This window comes from Mizuhopecten yessoensis, unplaced genomic scaffold, assembly GCF_002113885.1.
Source record: "Mizuhopecten yessoensis strain PY_sf001 unplaced genomic scaffold, ASM211388v2 scaffold2023, whole genome shotgun sequence".
Taxonomy (NCBI): Eukaryota; Metazoa; Mollusca; class Bivalvia; order Pectinida; family Pectinidae; genus Mizuhopecten; species Mizuhopecten yessoensis.
In genome coordinates, this window is record NW_018404339.1 from 79,187 (window position 1) to 102,595 (window position 23,409).

The following is a 23,409-nucleotide window of genomic DNA, read 5'->3' on the forward strand; positions in this document are numbered from 1 at the left end:
GTAGTAAGATATAGTATTGATACACTGTAGTACAGTAGTAAGATATAGTATTGATACACTGTAGTACAGTAGTAAAATATAGTATTGATACACTGTAGTAAGATATAGTATTGATACACTGTAGTATAGTAGTAAGATATAGTATTGTTACACTGTAGTAATTAGATATAGTATTGATATACCATTGTAATATAGTAAGATACTTATAGACTTATATAGAACTGATACACCTTTGTAGTGTAGTAACAATATAGTATTTATCAAGATACCTATATTACTAGTATTGATACATTGTAGTATTTAGTAAGATACCTATATTACAAGTATTGATACATTGTAGTATTTAGTAAGATATGTATATTACTAGAATTGATACATTGTAGAATTTAGTAAGATATGTATATTACTAGTATTGATACATTGTAGTATTTAGTAAGATACCTATATTAATACTATTGATACATTGTAGTATTTAGTAAGATACCTATATTAATAGTATTGATACACTGTAGTATTTAGTAAGATACCTATATTACTGGAATTGATACACTATAGTATTTAGTAAGATACCTATATCACTAGTATTGATACATTGTAGTGTTTAGTAAGATACCTATATTACTAGTATTGATACACTGTAGTATTTATTAAGATACCAATAATACTAAAATTGATACATTGTAGTATTTAGTAAGATATGTATATTACTAGTATTGATACATTGTAGTATTTAGTAAGATACTGATAGTATTAATACATTGTAGTATTTAGTAAGATACCTATATTACTAGTTTTGATACATTGTAGTATTTAGTAAAATACCTATATTACTAATATTGATACATTATAGTATTTAGTAAGATACCTATATTACTAGTATTGATACACTATAGTATTTAGTAAGATACCTATATCACTAGTATTGATACATTGTAGTTTTTAGTAAGATACCTATATTACAAGTATTGATACATTGTAGTATTTAGTAAGATAACTACATTACTAGTATTGATACACTAAAGTATTTAGTAAGATACCTATATCACTAGTATTGATACATTGTAGTATTTAGTAAGATACCTATATCACTAGTATTGATACACTGTAGTATTCAGTAAGATACCTATATTACTAGTATTGATACACTGTAGTATTCAGTAAGATACCTATATTACTAGTATCGATACATTGTAGTATTTAGTAATATACCTACATTACGAGTATTGATACACTATAGTATTTAGTAAGATCCCTATATTACTAGTATTGATACACTGTAGTATTTATTAAGATACCAATAATACTAAAATTGATACATTGTAGTATTTAGTAAGATACCTATAAGATATCTATATTACTAGTATTGATACACTGTAGTATTTAGTAATTAAGATCTCTATATTACTAGTATTGATACACTGTAGTACTGTAGTAAGATACCTATATTACTAGTATTGATACACTGTAGTATTTAGTAATTAAGATCTCTATATTACTAGTATTGATACACTGTAGTATTTAGTAAGATACCTATATTACTAGTATCGATACATTGTAGTATTTAGTAATATACCTACATTACGAGTATTGATACACTATAGTATTTAGTAAGATCCCTATATTACTAGTATTGATACACTGTAGTGTTTAGTAAGATACCTTTATTCCTAGTATTGATACATTGTAGTATTTAGTAATATACCTACATTACTAGTATTGATACACTATAGTATTTAGTAAGATCCCTATATTACTAGTATTGATACACTGTAGTATTTATTAAGATACCAATAATACTAAAATTGATACATTGTAGTATTTAGTAAGATACCTATAAGATATCTATATTACTAGTATTGATACACTGTAGTATTATTACTAGTATTGATACACTAAAGTATCTAGTAAGATACCTATATCACTAGTATTGATACACTGTAGTATTCAGTAAGATACCTATATTACTAGTATTGATACACTATAGTATTTAGTAAGATCCCTATATTACTAGTATTGATACACTGTAGTACTGTAGTAAGATACCTATATTACTAGTATTGGTACACTGTTGTATTTAGTAATTAAGATATCTATATTACTAGTATTGATACACTGTAGTATTTAATAAGATACCTATATTACTAGTATTAATACACTGTAGTACTGTAGTAAGATACCTATATTACTAATATTGATACATTGTAGTATTTAGTAAGATACCTATAAGATATCTATATTACTAGTATTGATACACTGTAGTATTTAGTAATTAAGATCTCTATATTACTAGTATTGATACACTGTAGTGTTTAGTAAGATACCTTTATTCCTAGTATTGATACATTGTAGTATTTAGTAATATACCTACATTACTAGTATTGATACACTATAGTATTTGGGAAGATACCTATATTACTAGTATTGATACATTGTAGTATTTAGTAATATACCTACATTACTAGTATTGATACACTATAGTATTTAGTAAGATACCTATATTACTAGTATTGATACACTGTAGTATTTAGTAAGATACCTATATTACCAGTATTGATACACTGTAGTATTTAGTAAGATACCTACATTACTAGTATTGATACACAGTAGTATTTAGTGAGATACCTACATTACTAGTATTGATACATTGTAGTATTTAGCAAGATACCTATATTACTAGTATTGATACACTGTAGTATTTAGTAAGATACCTATATTACCAGTATTGATACACTGTAGTATTTAGTAAGATACCTATACTACCAGTATTGATACACTGTAGTATTTAGTAAGATACCTATATTACCAGTATTGATACACTGTAGTATTTAGTAAGATACCTACATTACTAGTATTGATACACAGTAGTATTTAGTAAGATACCTACATTACTAGTATTGATACATTGTAGTATTTAGTAAGATACCTATATTACCAGTATTGATACACTGTAGTATTTAGTAAGATACCTATATTTCTAGTATTGATACATTGTAGTGTTTAGTAAGATACCTATATTACCAGTATTGATACATTGTAGTATTTAGTAAGATACCTATACTACTAGTATTGATACATTTTTGTATTTAGTAAGATACCTATATTACTAGTATTAGTAAGATACCTATATTACTAATATTGATACATTGTAGTATCTAGTAAGATACCTATAATACTAGTATTGATTCATTGTAGTATTTAGTAAGATACCTACATTACTAGAATTGATACACAGTAGTATTTAGTAAGATACCTACATTACTAGTATTGATATACTGTAGTATTTAGTAAGATACCTATATTACTAGTATTAGTAAGATACCTATATTACTAATATTGATACAATACCTATATCACTAGTATTGATACATTGTAGTTTTTAGTAAGATACCTATATTACCAGTATTGATTCATTGTAGTATTTAGTAAGATACCTACATTACTAGAATTGATACACAGTAGTATTTAGTAAGATACCTACATTACTAGTATTTGATACACTGTAGTATTCAGTAAGATACCTATATTACTAGTATTGATACATTGTAGTATTTAGTAAGATACCTATACTACTAGTATTGATACACTGTAGTATTTAGTAAGATACCTATATTACTAGTATTGATACACTGTAGTATTTAGTAAGATACCTATATTACTAGTATTGATACATTGTAGTATTTAGTAAGATACCTATATTACTAGTATTGATACACTGTAGTATTTAATAAGATACCTATATTACTAGTATTGATACACTGTAGTACTGTAGTAAGATACCTATATTACTAGTATTGATACATTGTAGTATTTAGTATGATACCTATATTAAATGTATTGATACACTGTAGTATTTAGTAAGATACTGATAGTATTGATACATTGTAGTATTTAATAAGATGATTTTATTACTAGTATTAATACACTATAGTATTTAGTAAGATACCTATATTACTAGTATTGATACACTTTAGTATTTAGTAGGATACCTATATTACTAGTATTAATACACTATAGTATTTAGTAAGATGCCTATATTACTAGTATTGATACACTTAAGTATTTAGGAAGATACCTATATTACTAGTATTGATACACTGTAGTATTTAGTAAGATACCTATATTACTAGTATTGATACAATGTAGTACTGTAGTAAGATACCTATATTACTAGTATTGATACACTGTAGTATTTAGTAAGATACCTATATTTCTAGTATTGATACATTGTAGGGTTTAGTAAGATACCTATATTACTAGTATTGATATATTGTAGTGTTTAGTAAGATACCTATATTACTAGTATTGATACACTGTAATATTTAGTAAGATATCTATATTACTAGTATTGATACATTGTAGTGTTTAGTAAGATACCTATATTACCAGTATTGATACATTGTAGTACTGTAGCGAGACTCTTACATTACAGTAACAGCGATATTCCCCTATCTTGTCCACACATGTCCCATTATTACTAGTATTGATACACCGTAGTATTTAGTAAGATACCTATATTTCTAGTATTGATACCTATATTACTAGTATTGATACGTTGTAGTATTTAGTAAGATACCTATACTACTAGTATTGATACATTGTAGTATTTAGTAAGATACCTATATTACCAGTATTGATACATTGTAGTATTTAGTAAGATACCTACATTACTAGTATTGATATACTGTAGTATTTAGTAAGATACCTATATTACTAGTATTGATACACTGTAGTATTTAGTAAGATACCTATATTACCAGCATTGATACATTGTAGTATTTAGTAAGATACCTATATTACCAGCATTGATACATTGTAGTATTTAGTAAGATACCTACATTACTAGTACTGATATACTGTAGTATTTAGTAAGATACCTATATTACTAGTATTGATACAATGAAGTACTGTAGTAAGATACTTATAGTATTGATACACTTTAGTACTGTAGCGAGACACTTACATTACAGTAACAGCGATATTCCCCTATCTTGTCCACACATGTCCCATTATTCATGCATGGCTGACTGGCACACTCATTTAACGGGGAATCACAACTACAGAAGGAGGAAAGAACAACACATATAAATTAGAGCATGATTTATTGATTGCAAATGTCCTGAGTGAGAATATCTAACTATTTTGCAAAGATTTGTCATTAAAATTCCAAGTAGTTTATGTCATCAGTGTAGGATTTTCAGAGCAAAAGTATCTGGTTAGTCCTTTTTATTTCAGTTTTGGCAGGAAGTCACAAGACAGATTCATTTTCAACATTTAAGCAAAACAGGAAATGAAAACTAATCCATATTTAAAGAAGAGTTGAGTACCTGAGCCCTTTATAACCTGGGTAACAGGCACAAGAGAATCCTCCAAGCCGATCAATACAGTTACCATGTACACAGGGGTTTGATTCACAATCGTTGATATCTGTCTCACAATATAAGCCAGTATAACCTGAAAATACACAACTTTAATGTAGCAGAGTATAACAATGTAATATACGTATGGGTACAGTAACAAAAAACATCCCCAGTTACTGTATACATCATTTACGATACAAAACGACAAGCAGCCCAAGGCCTGTGTCAGTAAATGGTGTTGGCAAAATACATATAATGCTGAAATGCTTTAGAGGATGCATGATGTCTTCAACCCACTCGCCATCTGTTACCTTTATTTCCAGTCCCGATAACTATAAAAGGACATACTTAGTAGTCGTTAAATTACAGCAAGCTTAGCACTACTCAACAAATAGAGTAGTTTCTTATTTATGGCAGGTTTTTTTCATCTTCATATCAAATTAAATTAAGCATGCATATTTAGGGACCAAGAGAACCTACACATGGAATTTGAGAAAAGATCTGTCTATTACTTTTGAGTAATAGACAAAAATGTTCTTTAAGGTTGGACTACAGACAGATTTGCCGACCACAAATGGCGAAGGGACCACAAATGAAAGGCTATTTCAACAGTCCAGACCACCATCTAATGTATGTAGGATAAAAACTGGTACTAGACATATGATGGTTGTCACCCATCACATAAGCTCAAAAGTATTTTAAGATAGGAAAGCTGAAACATATGGCTGTGAAAATATGCCATTGAACACATAAGTCAATAGGGAAAAAACATTTACTTCAGTTAATTAAGTTCCATTCATAACAGGGTTTTGAATGTATAAATACCTGGACGGCAGATACAGTTGTTGGAACTGTTGCTGGCCTGACATGTTGCTCCATTCATACAGGGGTAGCTTTGGCATACATTGATGTGATTTTCACAGCGCTCGCCTGTAAAACAGTAGTAATAGCACAACTCACATAAACCATCCCACTTCTTTTCTGGTGTATAAACAGTAGTATATCATCACTCAATACACAAACACCTAGACCTGTAAGCACAATCTAACTAAATACCCCCACACTTGTTCAGTGACTACAACAGGGTATTTGAAATGATACTGATCCCTTCATGAGCACAGTAGTCTCCGCCATGAGCAGTCTTCTCCCCACACGCACAGTCTCCACTCACAAGCACAGTCTCCCCCTCACAAGCACAGTCTCCCCTCACAAGCACAGTCTCCCCCTCACAAGCACAGTCTCCCCTCACAAGCACAGTCTCCCCTCACAAGCACAGTCTCCTCAGTCTCCCCTCACAAGCACAGTCTCCCCTACAAGCACAGTCTCCCCAGTCTCCCCTCACAAGCACAGTCTCCCCTACAAGCACAGTCTCCCCAGTCTCCCCTCACAAGCACAGTCTCCCCTCCAAGCACAGTCTCCCCAGTCTCCCCTCACAAGCACAGTCTCCCCTACAAGCACAGTCTCCCCAGTCTCCCCTCACAAGCACAGTCTCCCCTACAAGCACAGTCTCCCCAGTCTCCCCTCACAAGCACAGTCTCCCCTCCAAGCACAGTCTCCCCAGTCTCCCCTCACAAGCACAGTCTCCCCTACAAGCACAGTCTCTCCAGTCTCCCCTCACAAGCACAGTCTCCCCTCACAAGCACAGTCTCCCCTCACAAGCACAGTCTCCCCTCACAAGCACAGTCTCCCCAGTCTCCCCTCACAAGCACAGTCTCCCCTCACAAGCACAGTCTCCCCTCACAAGCACAGTCTCCCCCCACAAGCACTGACTCCCTTCACAAGCACAGTCTCCCCTACAAGCACAGTCTCCCTTACATGCACAGTCTCCCCCACAAGCACAGTCTCCCTCACAAGCACAGTCTCCCATCACGAGCACAGTCATCCCCCACAGGCACAGTCTACCCTAAACGCACAGTCTCCCTTCACAAGCACAGTCTCCCTCACAAGCACAGTCTCCCTCACAAGCACAGTCTCCCCCTTACAAGCACAGTCTCCCCTCACAAGCACAGTCTCCCTCACAAGCACAGTCTCCCCCTTACAAGCACAGTCTCCCTCACAAGCACAGTCTCTCCTCATGAGTACAGTACTCTCCCTCAATGTAAACTCCCATTACTTTGTGGCCTGAGGTATAAAACAGTCATACATAACTTAAACAGTAAGAGAAGTTGGTGACTACAGTGTGTTGACCTACCAGTGAAGCCAGACAGACAGGAACACTGATGGAAACGTCCTTCGTCCAACATGGTACATGTGCCATCATTCAGACAAACTTTACTGAGGCAGGGATTCAGTACTGTAACAAACAAACAAAACTCCTTCCAAAATAAAACTTTCCTAGAGTTTGTTATAACTTAAGTTCCCTAGAGTTTGTTACAACTAAGGTTACCTAGAGTTTGTTATATCTAAGGTTCCCTAGAGTTTGTTATAACTAAGGTTCCCTAGAGTTTGTTATAACTAAGGTTCCCTAGAGTTTGTTATAACTAAGGTTCCCTAGAGTTTGTTATAACTAAGGTTCCCTAGAGTTTGTTATAACTAAGGTTCCCTAGAGTTTGTTATAACTAAGGTTCCCTAGAGTTTGTTATAACTAAGGTTCCCTAGAGTTTGTTATAACTAAGGTTCCCTAGAGTTTGTTATAACTAAGGTTCCCTAGAGTTTGTTATAACTAAGGTTCCCTAGAGTTTGTTATAACTAAGGTTCCCTAGAGTTTGTTATAACTAAGGTTCCCTAGAGTTTGTTATAACTAAGGTTCCCTAGAGTTTGTTATAACTAAGGTTCCCTAGAGTTTGTTATAACTAAGGTTCCCTAGAGTTTGTTATAACTAAGGTTCCCTAGAGTTTGTTATAACTAAGGTTCCCTAGAGTTTGTTATAACTAAGGTTCCCTACAGTTTGTTATAACTAAGGTTCCCTAGAGTTTGTTATAACTAAGGTTCCCTAGAGTTTGTTATAACTAAGGTTACCTAAAGTTTGCCATAACTAAGGTTCCCTAGAGTTTGTTATAACTAAGGTTCCCTACAGTTTGTTATAACTTAAGTTCCCTAGAGTTTGTTATAACTAAGGTTCCCTAGAGTTTGTTATAACTAAGGTTCCCTACAGTTTGTTATAACTAAGGTTCCCTACAGTTTGTTATAACTAAGGTTCCCTAGAGTTTGTTATAACTAAGGTTACCTAGAGTTTGTTATAACTAAGATTCTCCAGAGTTTGTTATAACTAAGGTTCCCTAGAGTTTGTTATATTTAAGGTTCCCTACAGTTTGTTATAACTAAGGTTCCCTAGAGTTTGCTATATCTACAGTCCCTTTGGGTTAGTTTTAGCTTAAAATTTCATTGTGTTTGTTATAACAGTATTAATGTGGATACTGTATCTTTACATGTAAAATCTGACTGGTATCTAGTAGTTCTATGAATGATAAGATGGGAATTCTGCCTGGTATATACTAGTTCCATGAATAATAAAACATGAACTCTGAGTGGTATTTACTGGTTCTATGAATAATAAAACACGAATTATGCCTGGTGTCTACTAGGACTGTGAGTATAACACATGATTTCTGACTGGTGTCTACTAGTTCTGTGAATATAACATTTGAATTATGCCTGGTATCTACTAGTTCTGTGAATATAACAATTGAATTATGCCTGGTGTCTACTAGTTCTGTGAATATAACATTGGAATTTTGCCTGGTGTCTACTAGTTCTGTGAATATAACATTTGAATTAGTCCTGGTGTCTACTAGTTCTGTGAATATAACATTTGAGTTATGCCTGATATCTACTAGTTCTGTGAATATAACATTTGAATTATGCCTGATGTCTACTAGTTCTGTGAATAAATATAACATTGGAATTATGCCTGGTATTTACTAGTTCTATGAATAATAAAACACGCATTATGCCTGGTATCTACTAGTTCTGTGAATATAACATTTGAATTATGCCTGGTGTCTAATAGTTCTGTTAATATAACATTGGAATTATGCCTGGTGTCTAATAGTTCTGTGAATATAACATTGGAATTATGCCTGGTATCTACTAGTTCTGTGAATATAACATTTGAATTTTGCCTGGTATCTACTAGTTCTGTGAATATAACATTTGAATTATTGCCTGGTATCTACTAATTCTGTGAATATAACATTTGAATCATGCCTGGTATCTATTAGTTCTGTGAATATAACATTTGAATTATGCCTGGTGTCTACTAGTACTGTGAGTATAACACATGATTTCTGACTGGTGTCTACTAGTTCTGTGAATATAACATTTGAACTATGTCTGGTATCTACTAGTTCTGTGAATATAACATTTGAATCATGCCTGGTATCTACTATCCCTGTATTCACAATGTAAACCTTGCCAGCTTACCTTTACACAGAGTTTGTGAAGCTCCCCCAGGAGATGTGGTGCCTTTCCCTCTCGGACATTCCGTACATGATGTTGACCGGGTGTGGTCAGAATAGAAGTGATAGGGGCAGTGCACACAGGGCTTCAGACCAGTCAAGCTATAGGCTCCCATTGGACATTCCTCTGTTGTAGAGGAAACAAATTACTGCACTGTTTATTACAGAACATTCTACCTATGCAGCCTCTCATCAGAAAAACTCTGTAATTAAGTCACTGACTCCAGTTTCATTCTTTCTGGTTTTATAATTTTGAGGACTGTAGAAACAAGGAGTGTGCACTGCAAGAGTATTATTTTCATTATGATATAAACCTTTTAGAAAAGGCCATAGTGACCTCAAAAATGGTTTAACCTTTAATAGTTCCAGTAAATGACACTGCCCAAATTTTGAAAAAAAATCAAAACAAAAATACATAAATATTTGTCTATGTTAAACAAGTAACAATGCTGAACATTATTGCTGAAATTTTCACTCTAAAAGTTTATATTGTACATGTTTTAAAAATGTTTACATTTTTTCATAATCAAAGATTAAATCCTGTTATTAGCATCAGTGTTGTCAGGGTTATTACAAACCTTTACAGTCTGATGGAGATGAGGATCCTATGTTCACAGTGCTAGTGGACATTCCTGGGCATTCAGTACAGGAAATGCTTGCATTGTCAGTAGAGTAGTTTCCCTTGGCACATTTGATGCATGGTTGTAGACCAGTGCTGGAGTATTCTCCAGGTTTACACACAGCTGTGGATTGATTCAGGACAGAAGTGTTTTTAAATTACAATGAAGCTTCCTGAAAGTATCTCCCTAGCAGCTCTTTATGTACTTAAAAAGAAAACAACGTACAACACTAAATTTAACATGAACAATTGCTACTTTTAATAATGGCTGGCCCTGATGTCCAACACAAGTTGTTCTTAACATCCAAAGTTGAATCTGTGCCTTCCAGAACATCGCAGTTCAAATATTCCAAATGCCTCACAGCCCACAGGGGCTGGTAGGATAAAAAAAAAAATGTGCCTAACATATGTTATTTCGAAACACTGCAGAGTATGGTTAAACAGCAGAGTAAGGCGATCAAGCCATAGTCCCCAATAGGATAACCTTTGTTACAGAGGAAATTAATTAAAAGTCAGTTTTAATTGCACTCCGGGAACACATAATTGTGAAGCCTAACCGTGTTAAAGCCATTAACAGCCAAGGTCCATGTCTAGGTCATATGTCAAGTTACTTTTTATGACATAGTAACTGGGACCTTTATTTAGAGGTCACTTGGATTAATTGGCCTCACTATGAATACAGATTTTTAAAACTACTTATAAACCTGAGAAAAGGAAGCATGTTGCCAAGAAGCATTGAGCAAGTTGTGTTTCAGATTGACTGTACCTAGACAGTGGCTGTCCTCCTGAGTGTCCAGTGAGCAGATCTGACAGTAGGGATGGCGAGCTGGCCTGTCATTACTGACCTTGGGACAGGGTTCACACTGACTGGTGTTAGGAAAGGTCCCCAGCACACACTGGCCTGTACAACAACAAAGATTCCATACCATTATACCATGTATTTTATATCTTATTAATGACTGTAACATACCTATCGTACAACTAAAATTCTGCTGATGTGGTTTTCACATGTTTTATGAATTGACAAGTAAATATTTTTTCTACTTACGACAGTATTTGGCAGGTGTTAACACACTGTAATTTGGACATGTGAAGCCCTGTTGTAAGGTCTTGCTGGAGTATGATAATGCCACCTCTTCACAGCTAGTTAGCTGTAGAACTACATTATTAAGTGTGTTCAATGCTTTCGTGGCATACTTCGCACATACAGACATTGCCTCCGGAGTCACTTCCACTGAGGGAGACTGTCTCCAAATCTGAGCTGTTATATTTACAACCTCCTGTAAATGACAAAAAGTAGCTTTCTTTTATATAAATATACATTTATTAAAATCTTTTCATTGTTCTTTTACATTGCTTCAAATTGCAATTCTTTGAAATGAGAATTGATGTTTAACAGAACATCAGACTGATGACATAAGCTGATACCTGATCAATGAGTAAACTCTTCACTTCTATGCTGAACATTTGTGGGAATTTGGTGTAGCAGTCATCCTTGATGATGTTGGATATGTTTATCTTCATCAGTGAGCTCACATCACATACACTAGAGTGTGAACTAGCCGGAGACAGGTTCACACTGAAGTCCAACTGATATATAGGGAAACTCTCATTTCCTGAAATTAAATAATGCACACTGTCAGTACTCTCTTTGTAAGTTTCACTTATCAGAGAAAAAACAATATCTAGTAGTTGTACTGTAAAACTAATTCATTACATACTTTCAGGGACCAAATTAACGTTTGTGTGTATTATTTGTAAACATATCTGAGAAATGAAGTTCAAAATTATTTTTACTATACTGTTGTCAAGCAAAGTAAGCCTTCTTGTTAAGCTGATTAGCACTCATTTAAAATCCTAGCCACATAAGAGCTAACAGAAATTAACAATGGAGAAAGACCAAAGTAAGTCATTATACATCCTCTTCATCAAGTAATCCCTTACTCTGAGCTTCATAGGTGAAGTTACAGGAGGCTGTGTTTCCTTGATTGTCGTGCACTGTCACCATGACTTGGACGTGGGTGCGAATGCTGATATAAGTGCCCTCTTGTGGTCGGTATGTGTACTGAGCAATGCCACTGTCCCCTATTGCCGTGATGTAGTTGCCATGGTAGCGGATAGGAACTGTAGTCTGGTTTGTATCATACTTTTCTATTACCACCGACATCGGGCATTCAATGGTAGGAGGGAAGGTATCTGTGACAAAAAATGGTGGCCGTCAATATTCAAACACATTTGTCTAAGTTTCATCTATTGCCAGATATTCTTTTTAAAATGATGAGTTTACTTTATAGTGCAGACCTGTACACACCAACATCAATGATAGGATATGACACAGTGTATTAGTTAAATCTGGTACAGTTGATGATTGATGGGTCTGTGGTACATTTCAATGACTCTGTGGTATATTTCAGTGATTATGTGGTATATTTCAGTATATTTGAGTGATTATGTGGTATATTTCAATGACTGTGGTATATTTCAGTAATTATGTGGTATATTTCAGTATATTTCAGTGATTATGTGGTATATTTTAAAGACTGTGGTATATTTCAGTGATTATATGGTATATTTCAATGACTGGTATATTTCAGTGATTATGTGGTGTATATTTCAGTGGTTATGTGGTATATTTCAATGACTCTGTGGTATATTTTAGTGATTATGTGGTATATTTCAATGACCGTGGTATATTTCAGTGATTATGTGGTACATTTCAATGACTCTGGTATATTTCAGTGATTATGTGATAAATTTCAGTGATTATGTGGTGTATATTTCAGTGGTTATGTGGTATATTTCAATGACTCTGGTATATTTCAGTGATTATGTGGTACATTTCAATGACTCTGGTATATTTCAGTGGTTATGTGGTAAATTTCAGTGATTATGTGGTGTATATTTCAGTGGTTATGTGGTATATTTCAATGACTCTGTCGTACATTTCAATGTCTCTGTGGTATATTTCAGTGATTATGAGGTATATTTCAATGACTCTGGTATATTTCAGTGATTATGTGATAAATTTCAGTGATTATGTGGTGTATATTTCAGTGGTTATGTGGTATATTTCAATGACTCTGTCGTACATTTCAATGTCTCTGTGGTATATTTCAGTGATTATGCGGTATATTTAAGTGATTATGTGGTATATTTCAATGACTGTGTGGTATATTTCAGTGACTGTGGTATATTTCAGTGATTATTTGGTATATTTCAATGACCGTGGTATATTTCAGTGATTATGTGGTGTATATTTCAGTGGTTATGTGGTATATTTCAATGACTCTGTGGTACATTTCAATGACGCTGTGGTATATTTCAGTGATTATGTGGTGTATATTTCAGTGATTATGCGGTATATTTCAGTATATTTCAGTGATTATATGGTATATTTCAGTATATTTCAGTGATTATTTGGTATATTTCAGTATATTTCAGTGATGATGTGGTATATTTCAATGACTGTGTGGTATATTTCAGTGATTATGTGGTGTATATTTCAGTGGTTATGTGGTATATTTCAATGACTCTGTGGAATATTTCAGTGATTATGTGGTATATTTCAATGACTGTGGTAGATTTCTGTGATTATGTGGTATATTTCAATGAATGTGGTATATTTCAGTGATTATGTGGTATATTTCAATGACTCTGGTATATTTCAGTGATTATGTGGTAAATTTCAGTGATTATGTGGTGTATATTTCAGTGATTATGTGGTATATTTCAGTGATTATGTGGTATATTTCAGTGATTATGTGGTGTATATTTCAGTGATAATGTGGTATATTTCAGTGATATAGCATTACTCATCATCCTGCATCTCTAAATTAAAATACTTCCAATATTTGACCACATATAAGCCTCCTTACCACTCTAGCAAATGTTTGGTGTATTTTATAATCAATACAAACATATGTAAAACAATAAAACTCTACAAACCTATCAGTATCACCTGGAAGTTACATCTGGCCTCATTATTGCTGGTATCCCGGGCAGTGATTATCACTGTGGTGTTCTAGAACACAATCAACAAACTTCTCAAAGAAAACTGCTTTACATCTTTAATGCTGCAAAAACTTGCATCAATCATTGTTTTCCAAGTTTATCAAAGGTTAATTTAAATGTTGACTATTCACAAAATACATATTCAGTTTTTCATGTACAAGAAATACAGGGGAGATTTCCTGTTAGTTCAGAGTACCATAACATGAAGCAAAGACTAACGTAAGAAATTATTAAATTGAGATAAAAACACGAAAATAGAACTACCTTTCTGAAAAGATATGGCGTTCTGAAGTCAGATGGACTGTAAGTCATAGTAACAGAGCTGTTGGAGTTGTCATAGGCTGAAGGGACAGTGATATCGACAGGTACAGGGCCCCCAGGTGGCAGACTCACAAAAACGGGGGACTTTGGACAATCTCTGAATGTGGGTTTTTCTGTATCTGCAAGAGGAAACATATACAGTCTATTTAAAAGCTAGAATAAAAATCAATGATAAACCCTTCAATTTTACCAAATTAGAAAGAATTTCCCCTTCAATCACATGAATAAGAATAAAAATAATCTCTTTATTTCTACATTTTAATAATCATTGCAAAATGAGAAAAAAATATTTCCAACCTGAAACTAGAATTTGAACAATTCCAGACAACTAGCCACAGCATGATCGTGTATGTCTATAGAAACATTTTAACATTACATGTATCCATATATCATATAAATGTTTGTTAGTGTTCAGTGACATTCCTTATTATTTGGCTTACCTCTGCACATGGGGAAAGCTGCACTCCACACCATGTCAACAGCAGGGTGGGGCTCCACATTCCTCCGAATCCTCTCCGTGATTACAGCAGGGTGGGGCTCCACATTCCTCTGACTCCTCATCATATTTACAGCACGGTGGAGCTCCATATTCCTCTGAATCCTCATCATGTCTATAGCACGGCGAGACTCTATATTCCTCCGACTCCTCTCCATGTTTACAGCACGCTGGGGCTCCACATTACTCCGAATCCTCGCAAGATTTTCAGACAAAACAGTCCACTTTCTCCTCCAATTATTTTTCTGTCTATTGTCTGCAACGTGGTCAAATCTTTGTCTTCTCCTTTTGTTATACAAAAAGAGTGCAGGTCTTTTACTCCTTGCATAATTGTGGGACACCATAACAGATTTAGAATCCTGGGTAAGTCGCTTTCTCCTCAGACTGTCATCAGGAGAAATGAGTGTTGGTCGTTTTCCTTTAATGTCCTTGTAAGAAGAAGCGAAGCTTAATGGTTGCTTTCTCAGGAAGTTGTTGTAGGAAGCATATGTAGATCTCTTTCTCCTATTGTTATCTGAAAAAAGCACAGGAAACATACACAGGGTTGTATAAAAGTCATATATATGTCTGACCATGTCATAGTCAGTCAAGGTCATGTCAAGGTCAAATGGGGTCATTTCAATGTCACATATGGTCATGTCAAAGTCATAAAGGGGCCATGTCAACATCATCAAGTTCATGTCAAAGTTGTATACATGTTTGACCATGTCATAGTCATACTGGGTCATGTGTCATACACAACTCTATCTTAAGATCACAACACTCTGATTTCTAAAACCCTATAGCAACAGCTAAGACATTCACGTCTACATTTCTAAACCCTTATACCAAAACTAAGACATTCACATCTTCAATACTTAATCCATATATACCAACAGCTAAGACATTTATGTCACAATAGTTAACCCCTGTACGAACATAGAAGAACAAATCATCTACAATGCATTTTCAACACACAGACATTGCATACTTGTAAGAAAATAAAATTAATATAAACATTGAAAACTTTCAAAATGTTTCAAAAAATATTGAAAATTCACACATACTTAACTGACTTAAGCTTTTTAATCTAATAAAATCATTGAAATTGAAGTCCAAGAGTTATTTTTGTTATATGTTTTCATTGTCTAATCATGCTGGCGGTGATGAACTAGGCTGAATGGCTACAGTAATGAAGCAGGCAGTCATACAAGGTAAAACCATGCAGTTGTACATATAAGTGTATAATGATTATGCGTACAATGATATATCCAGTTTGAATTAGATATTATAATAAAGATATGCACACAAACACTAACGCAGCATAGGTATACAGTACAAGGTAAATAAGCCATGTTAATCTACAAAGCCACATTGGATAGGATTCCAAACAGGCCCTGCCTCTCCAGGGCATACCACCAACCTTTGTGTGGAGTTTGTACTAGTACCGGTATTACAACTAGCACATATACATATACACATAAGAGTATGGATGTGGAATGGAGCATTCATAAAGTCGTACAGATACTAAGTCTATAAACACTCATGACCATGAACTTAAGCCAATGTAAGAAAAGATATTAAGTTTATAAACACCCATGAACATGAACTTATAAGCCAATGTAAGATAAGATACTAAGTCTATAAACACTCATGACCATGAACTTATAAGCCAATGTAAGATAAGATACTAGTTTATAAACACTTATGACCATGAACTTATAAGCCAAGGTAAGATAAGATACTAGTTTATAAACACCCATGAACATGAACTTATAAGCCGATGTAAGATAAGATACTAAGTTTATAAACACTCATGAACATGAACTTATAAGCCAATTTAAGATAAGATATTAAGTTTATAAACACCCATGAACATGAACTTATAAGCCGATGTAAGATAAGATACTAAGTTTATAAACCCTCATGAACATGAACTTATAAGCCAATGTAAGATAATATATGAAGTTTATAAACACTCATGAACATGAACTTACAAGCCAATGTAAGAGGAGATACTAGTTTATAAACACTCATGAACATGAACTTATAAGCCAATGTAAGATAATATATGAAGTTTATAAACACTCATGAACATGAACTTATAAGCCAATGTAAGATAAGATTTAATTCCTCTGATCTTTGATTAAAGGTTTGATTTAAACATGAATCAAGCTGCAGTGTAATGGTAAAACGGACTGGCTTTGATCTAAGGAGTAGCTCTTTGATCACCTTCAAAAACGAGGTACTGGCAATCTTCTATTGGTCAGCTTTTTATGTATAATATCTAATAGCTAAACGTAAGCCTTTAACTTTAATGACAATAAGCAAGGGTGCAGAGAAAGTATGTATATCATAACTTGATTTTTTTGAAAAATGGTGAGTGGGAATCTACACAATCAATATCTTCTGGTTCCTGAAATAGGTCTCAGTGTTCTCATGATGCCCACATCCTTCAAACTGATTATAAAATGTTGACCAAATACAGGTAACAATATGGTGAAATGTGGCTATACTTATTTTATATATCAAGGCTAATGTACTATAAAACAGATATGTTTTATGCCACATGAGTGAATTTTCCATGAACATGGCCAATATCTTTTCAGCAAATTCCCTTAACATTGTAGAACGCTCCCCTGTAGCATCCCAAAAATGTCTGAGACATGTCCATCAATTTTTACCTGTATATATGTGCTGAATCATCATCTATAAACACCCTTTCTCCGTTATGAAAATTAAAGAAAAGCAGCATGCTCATATCACCAAAATAACAGATTACTGAAGAAAACAAGAGGAATAACTTCATATTTCTAAGGATGTTTTTAATACTGTTTCTGGTCTTCCATACAGTTTTGTATTCTCAGAGTGACTCATTCAGTGGTATCATCTGCAGAACATACTAAACCCCTGTGACTCAACCCCTGTGACTGGCATCAGATAATCACAGGCATGTAACTTACATCCATAACCAGGAATATATTCATAAACTTCTGTTAGAGCTTCCAACATTTTTGTTTAAGTTTTTGGTACCAGTTTGAAATCATGACGAATAGGTATACATAGATTAAGTTGTATAAATGTACACTATGTATGTGCTAGTGGTAATACTTTAGTAGCGTCATATTTTCAATATAACATGTTGATAAGGTATCTGAATTTAAGTAATATTGTTGTTACATTTGACTACCAAAGTTTGGTCTTGTAATGATAGGCCTGAATCCTTAGAAGGAGAAAGAAACAATTTACCATCCTCAAAAATTTGACAATTTTACAGTCAAAACTCTGAGGTGTCATAAGGGACACAAGTCCCTGTAAAACCCTCAGGTGTGCGTAGGGACACAAGTCACTGTAAAAACCTCAGGTGTCAATAGGGACACAAGTCCCTGTAAAACCCTCAGGTGTCATAATGGACACAAGTCACTGTAAAACCCTGAGATGTCAGTAGGGACACATGGCCCTGGAAAACCCTCAGGGGTCCGTAGGGACACAAGTCACTGTAAAACCCTGAGATGTCAGTAGGGACACATGTCCCTGTAAAACCCTCAGGTGTCCGTAGGGACACAAGTCACTGTAAAACCCTCAGGTGTCAATAGGGACACAAGTCACTGTAAAACCCTGAAGTGTCAGTAGGAACCCAAGTCATTGTAAAACCCTCAGGTGTCAGTAGGGACCAAAGTCCCTGTAAAACCCTCAGGTGTCAGTAGGGACACAAGTCCCTGTAAAACACTCAAGTGTCAGTAGGGACACAAGTCACTGTAAAACCCTCAGGTGTCAGTAGGGACACAAGTCACCATAAAACCCTGAGATGTTGGTAGGGACCCAAGTCCCTGTAAAACCCTCAGGTGTCAGTAGGGACACAAGTCACCATAAAACCCTGAGATGTTGGTAGGGACCCAAGTCCCTGTAAAACCCTCAGGTGTCATAAGGGACACAAGTCACCATAAAACCCTGAGATGTCAGTAGGGACACAAGTCACTGTAAAACCCTCAGGTGTCATGAGGGACACAAGTCACTGTAAAACCCTCAGGTGTCAGTAGGGACACAAGTCCCTGTAAACCCCTCAGGTGTCATGAGGGACACAAGTCACCGTAAAACCCTCAGGTGTCATAATGGACACAAGTCACTGTAAAACGCTCAGATGTCAGTAGGGACACAATTCACTGTAAAACCCTCAGGTGTCTGTAGAGACACAAGTCCCTGTAAAACCCTGAGGTGTCATCAGGGACAAAAGTCACTGTAAAACCCTGATATGTCAGTAGTGACACAAGTCACCATAAAAGCCTGAGATGTCAGTAGGGACCCAAGTCCCTGTAAAACCCTCAGGTGTCATAACGGACACAAGTCACCATAAAGCCCTGAGATGTCAGTAGGGGCACAAGTCACTGTAAAACCCTCAGGTGTCATTAGGGACACAAGTCACTTTAAAACCCTGAGATGTCAGTAGGGACACAAGTCCCTGTAAAACCCTGAGATGTCGGTAGGGACCCAAGTCCCTGTAAAACCCTCAGGTATCATAAGGGACACAAGTCACTGTAAAACCCTGATATGTCAGTAGGGACACAAGTCACCATAAAACCCTGAGATGTCAGTAGGGACACAAGTCCCTGTAAAACCCTCAGGTGTCATAAGGGACACAAGTCACTGTAAAACCCTCAGGTGTCAGTAGGGACACAAGTCACTGTAAAACCCTCAGGTGTCATAAGGGACACAAGTCCCTGTAAAACCCTGAGATGTCGGTAGGGACCCAAGTACCTGTAAAACCCTCAGGTATCATAAGGGACACAAGTCACTGTAAATCCCTGATATGTCAGTAGGGACACAAGTCACCATAAAACCCTGAGATGTCAGTAGGGACACAAGTCCCTGTAAACCCCTGAGATGTCGGTAGGGACCCAAGTCCCTGTAAAACCCTCAGGTATCATAAGGGACACAAGTCACTGTAAATCCCTGATATGTCAGTAGGGACACAAGTCACCATAAACCCCTGAGATGTCAGTAGGGACACAAGTCCCTGTAAACCCCTGAGATGTCGGTAGGGACCCAAGTCCCTGTAAAACACTCAGGTATCATAAGGGACACAAGTCACTGTAAAACCCTGATATGGCAGTAGGGACACAAGTCACCATAAAACCCTGAGATGTCAGTAGGGACACAAGTCACTGTAAAACCCTAAGGTGTCAGTAGGGACACAAGTCACTGTAAAACCCTTAGGTGTCAGTAGGGACACAAGTCCCTGTAAAACCCTCAGGTGGCAGGAGGGACACAAGTCCCTGTAAAACCCTCAGGTGTCAGTAGGGACATGAGTCACTGTAAAACCCTCAGGTATCAGTAGGGACACAGGTCCCTGTAAACCCTGGGGTTTCAGTAGGGACACAAGTCCCTGTAAAACCCTGAAATGTCAGTATGGACACAAGTCACTGTAAACCCTCAGGTGTCAGTAGGGACATAGGTCCCTGTAAACCACCAGGTGTCAGTAGGGACATAGGTCTCTGTAAACCATCAGGTGTCAGTAGGGACATACGTCCCGGTAACCCCCCAGGTGTCAGTAGGGACCTAGGTCCCTGTAAACCCCCAGGTGCCAGTAGGGACATAGGCCCCTGTAAACCCCCAGGTGTCATTAGGGACATAGGTCCCTGTAAATCCCCAGGTGTCAGTAGGGACATACGTCCCGGTAACCCCCCAGGTGTCAGTAGGGACCTAGGTCCCTGTAAACCCCCAGGTGTCAGTAGGGACATATGTCCCTGTTAACCCTCAGGTGTCAGTAGGGACATAGGTCCCTGTAAACCCCCAGGTGTCAGTAGGGTTCCTGTTTGGTATATTACCTTTTTGCCAATAAAAAAACACCTGTTTGACAAGATGGATACATTAAGCTAAAAGGAAACATTTAGGCTATTTGTTTATTTCAATAAGGAGATTCAGCAGAATAACAAGCTAGTTGCAGTAGGAAAAGTGGTTAAACAGAAACTGCCATGTGAATATATCATGTAAAGTGGTCAGAATAGCCGACAACCAATCAAAGTGAAGCTGTTGTTTTTATATCTGAGGCCCACACTCTTGCTTTGCTCATCTCACCATGTGAACATTTGACAGTGTGGATATTAGTGGTCAGTGAAGCTATCCATGGGTATTCTATAAGAAGCCTGGGTACTATATGTAGGTGTTACAGAGGAGATACAGCTGTTGTACCTTCAAAGTTGAGTAATGCTGTGGGCACATTGCAACTTGTGAATTGACAACATTTCACACAGGAGGTGGACGGGTCAGTGGGATCACATGGATGTGTGGCTGTGTCACACTGAGAGCTTGCCACACAGCCCTTGGAAATACTGGGTCTCTTCTTATTATAATCTACCAGTGTTTGGCATGAAACCTAACAGGACAGAACAAGAATTTTAACATCACATCAAACAGAAATCAGCTGATTTAGGCAACATATCACCAATTCCTGAATCAAATTGATGCCTTTTGTTTTTATAAAATATGGCATTGTTGTCTGTTATTGATTTTTTTTTTAAATCAGACAGTTAAACATTTCATAAACATTTCAACAATGCATTCAATACAAAAATTGAAAGAAAATTAACAATATTTTCCAATCCATCAAATACAACTGTAGATATTTGAGGATAAACTAAAATATACAAAAAAAGAGCCTTGAATAGGATGATGAATAGGAGGATGAATTGGATGATGAATTCTTTTTGAAAACATTTCCTCTAAACAATGTCCTTAACACTGTAAAAAGCATGTAAATCTTCCTATATTTATATCAAGTGAATATAGATTTTATATCCTATTCTGATATTCACCTGTGGTCCTTCACATAAGACAAACAATGCAGCAACCAGACATTTCTCGTGACTTTTAGAGCTTGGGCATTCTAGACAGTAAAAGGCTGTAGTGGAAGTTGTAGGTGTTGCTGTGGAAGTTTTAAATGTACTAGTGGTAGTTGTTGGTGTGGTAGTTGTAGGTGTAGTAGTGGTTGTTGTAGGTGTAGTAGTGGTAGTTGTAGGTGAAGTAGTGGTAGTTGTAGGTGTAGTAGTGGTTGTTGTAGCTGTAGTAGTTGTAGGTGTTGTTATGGTAGTTGTTGGAGTAGTGGTAGTTGTAAGTGTAGTAGTGGAAGTTGTAGGTGTAGTAGTGGTAGTTGTTGGAGTAGTGGTAGTTGTAGGTTTTGTTGTGGTAGTTGTTGGTGTAGTGGTTGTTGTAGGTGTAGTAGTGGTAGTTGTAGGTGTAGTAGTGGTAGTTGTAGGAATAGTAGTGGTTATTGTAGGTTTTGTTATGGTAGTTGTTGGTGTGTTAGTTGTAGGTGTAGTTGTGGTAGTTGTAGGTTTTGTTGTGGTAGTTGTTGTAGTAGTGGTTGTTGTAGGTTTTGTTGTGGTAGTTGTAGGTTTTGTTGTGGTAGTTGCTGTAGTAGTGGTAGTTGTAGGAATAGTAGTGGTTGTTGTAGGTGTAGAAGTGGTAGTTGTAGGAATAGTAGTGGTTGTTGTAGGTGTAGAAGTGGTAGTTGTTGGTGTTGTAGTGGTAGAGGTGGGACTAGTGTAGGTAGTTGTAGTTGTAGGTGAAGTAGTGGTTGTTGTAGGAATAGTAGTGGAAGTTGTAGGTGGTGTTGTGGTAGTTGTAGTTTTAGAAGTGGTAGTTGTAGGTTTTGTTGTGGTAGTTGTAGGAATAGTAGTGGTTGTTGTTGGTGTAGTAGTGGTTGTTGTTGGTGTAGTTGTGGTTGTTGTAGATGTGGTAGTGGTATTTATAGGTTTTGTTGTGGTAGTTGTTGCAGTAGTGGTAGTTGTAGGTGTGGTAGTGGTAGTTGTAGGAATAGTAGTGGTTGTTGTTGGTGTAGTTGTGGTTGTTGTAGATGTGGTAGTTGTTGTTGTAGGTGTGGTAGTGGTAGTTGTAGGTGTTGTTATGGTAGTTGTTGGTGTAGTGGTTGTTGTTGGAGTAGTAGTGGTAGTTGTAGGTGTAGTAGTGGTTTTTGTTGGTGTAGTTGTGGTTGTTGTAGATGTGGTAGTTGTTGTTGTAGGTGTGGTAGTGGTAGTTGTAGGTGTTGTTAGGGTAGTTGTTGGTGTAGTGATTGTTGTTGTAGTAGTGGTAGTTGTAGGTGTAGTAGTGGTTTTTGTTGGTGTAGTTGTGGTTGTTGTAGATGTGGTAGTGGTATTTATAGGTTTTGTTGTGGTAGTTGTTGCAGTAGTGGTAGTTGTAGGTGTGGTAGTGGTAGTTGTAGGAATAGTAGTG

At 35.9% G+C, this 23,409-nt stretch overlaps 1 protein-coding gene across 4 annotated transcripts in view; it reads right to left on the bottom strand.

Annotated features, from left to right (window-relative positions):
• Positions 1 to 23,409, bottom strand: part of LOC110444201 — an 82,911-nt gene that overhangs the window by 39,325 nt on the left and 20,177 nt on the right. For all 4 annotated transcript variants that reach the window (XM_021488619.1, XM_021488625.1, XM_021488613.1 and 1 more), the window contains 13 exons: positions 15,146 to 15,715; positions 14,649 to 14,824; positions 14,319 to 14,394; positions 12,318 to 12,569; positions 11,802 to 11,989; positions 11,422 to 11,653; positions 11,140 to 11,274; positions 10,333 to 10,497; positions 9,720 to 9,881; positions 7,549 to 7,650; positions 6,183 to 6,287; positions 5,325 to 5,451; positions 4,961 to 5,054 (listed from right to left, as the gene is read on the bottom strand). In XM_021488619.1, the coding sequence (XP_021344294.1) occupies positions 4,961 to 5,054; positions 5,325 to 5,451; positions 6,183 to 6,287; positions 7,549 to 7,650; positions 9,720 to 9,881; positions 10,333 to 10,497; positions 11,140 to 11,274; positions 11,422 to 11,653; positions 11,802 to 11,989; positions 12,318 to 12,569; positions 14,319 to 14,394; positions 14,649 to 14,824; positions 15,146 to 15,715 (2,384 nt within the window). The remainder of the gene's footprint in view (positions 1 to 4,960; positions 5,055 to 5,324; positions 5,452 to 6,182; positions 6,288 to 7,548; positions 7,651 to 9,719; positions 9,882 to 10,332; positions 10,498 to 11,139; positions 11,275 to 11,421; positions 11,654 to 11,801; positions 11,990 to 12,317; positions 12,570 to 14,318; positions 14,395 to 14,648; positions 14,825 to 15,145; positions 15,716 to 23,409) is intronic.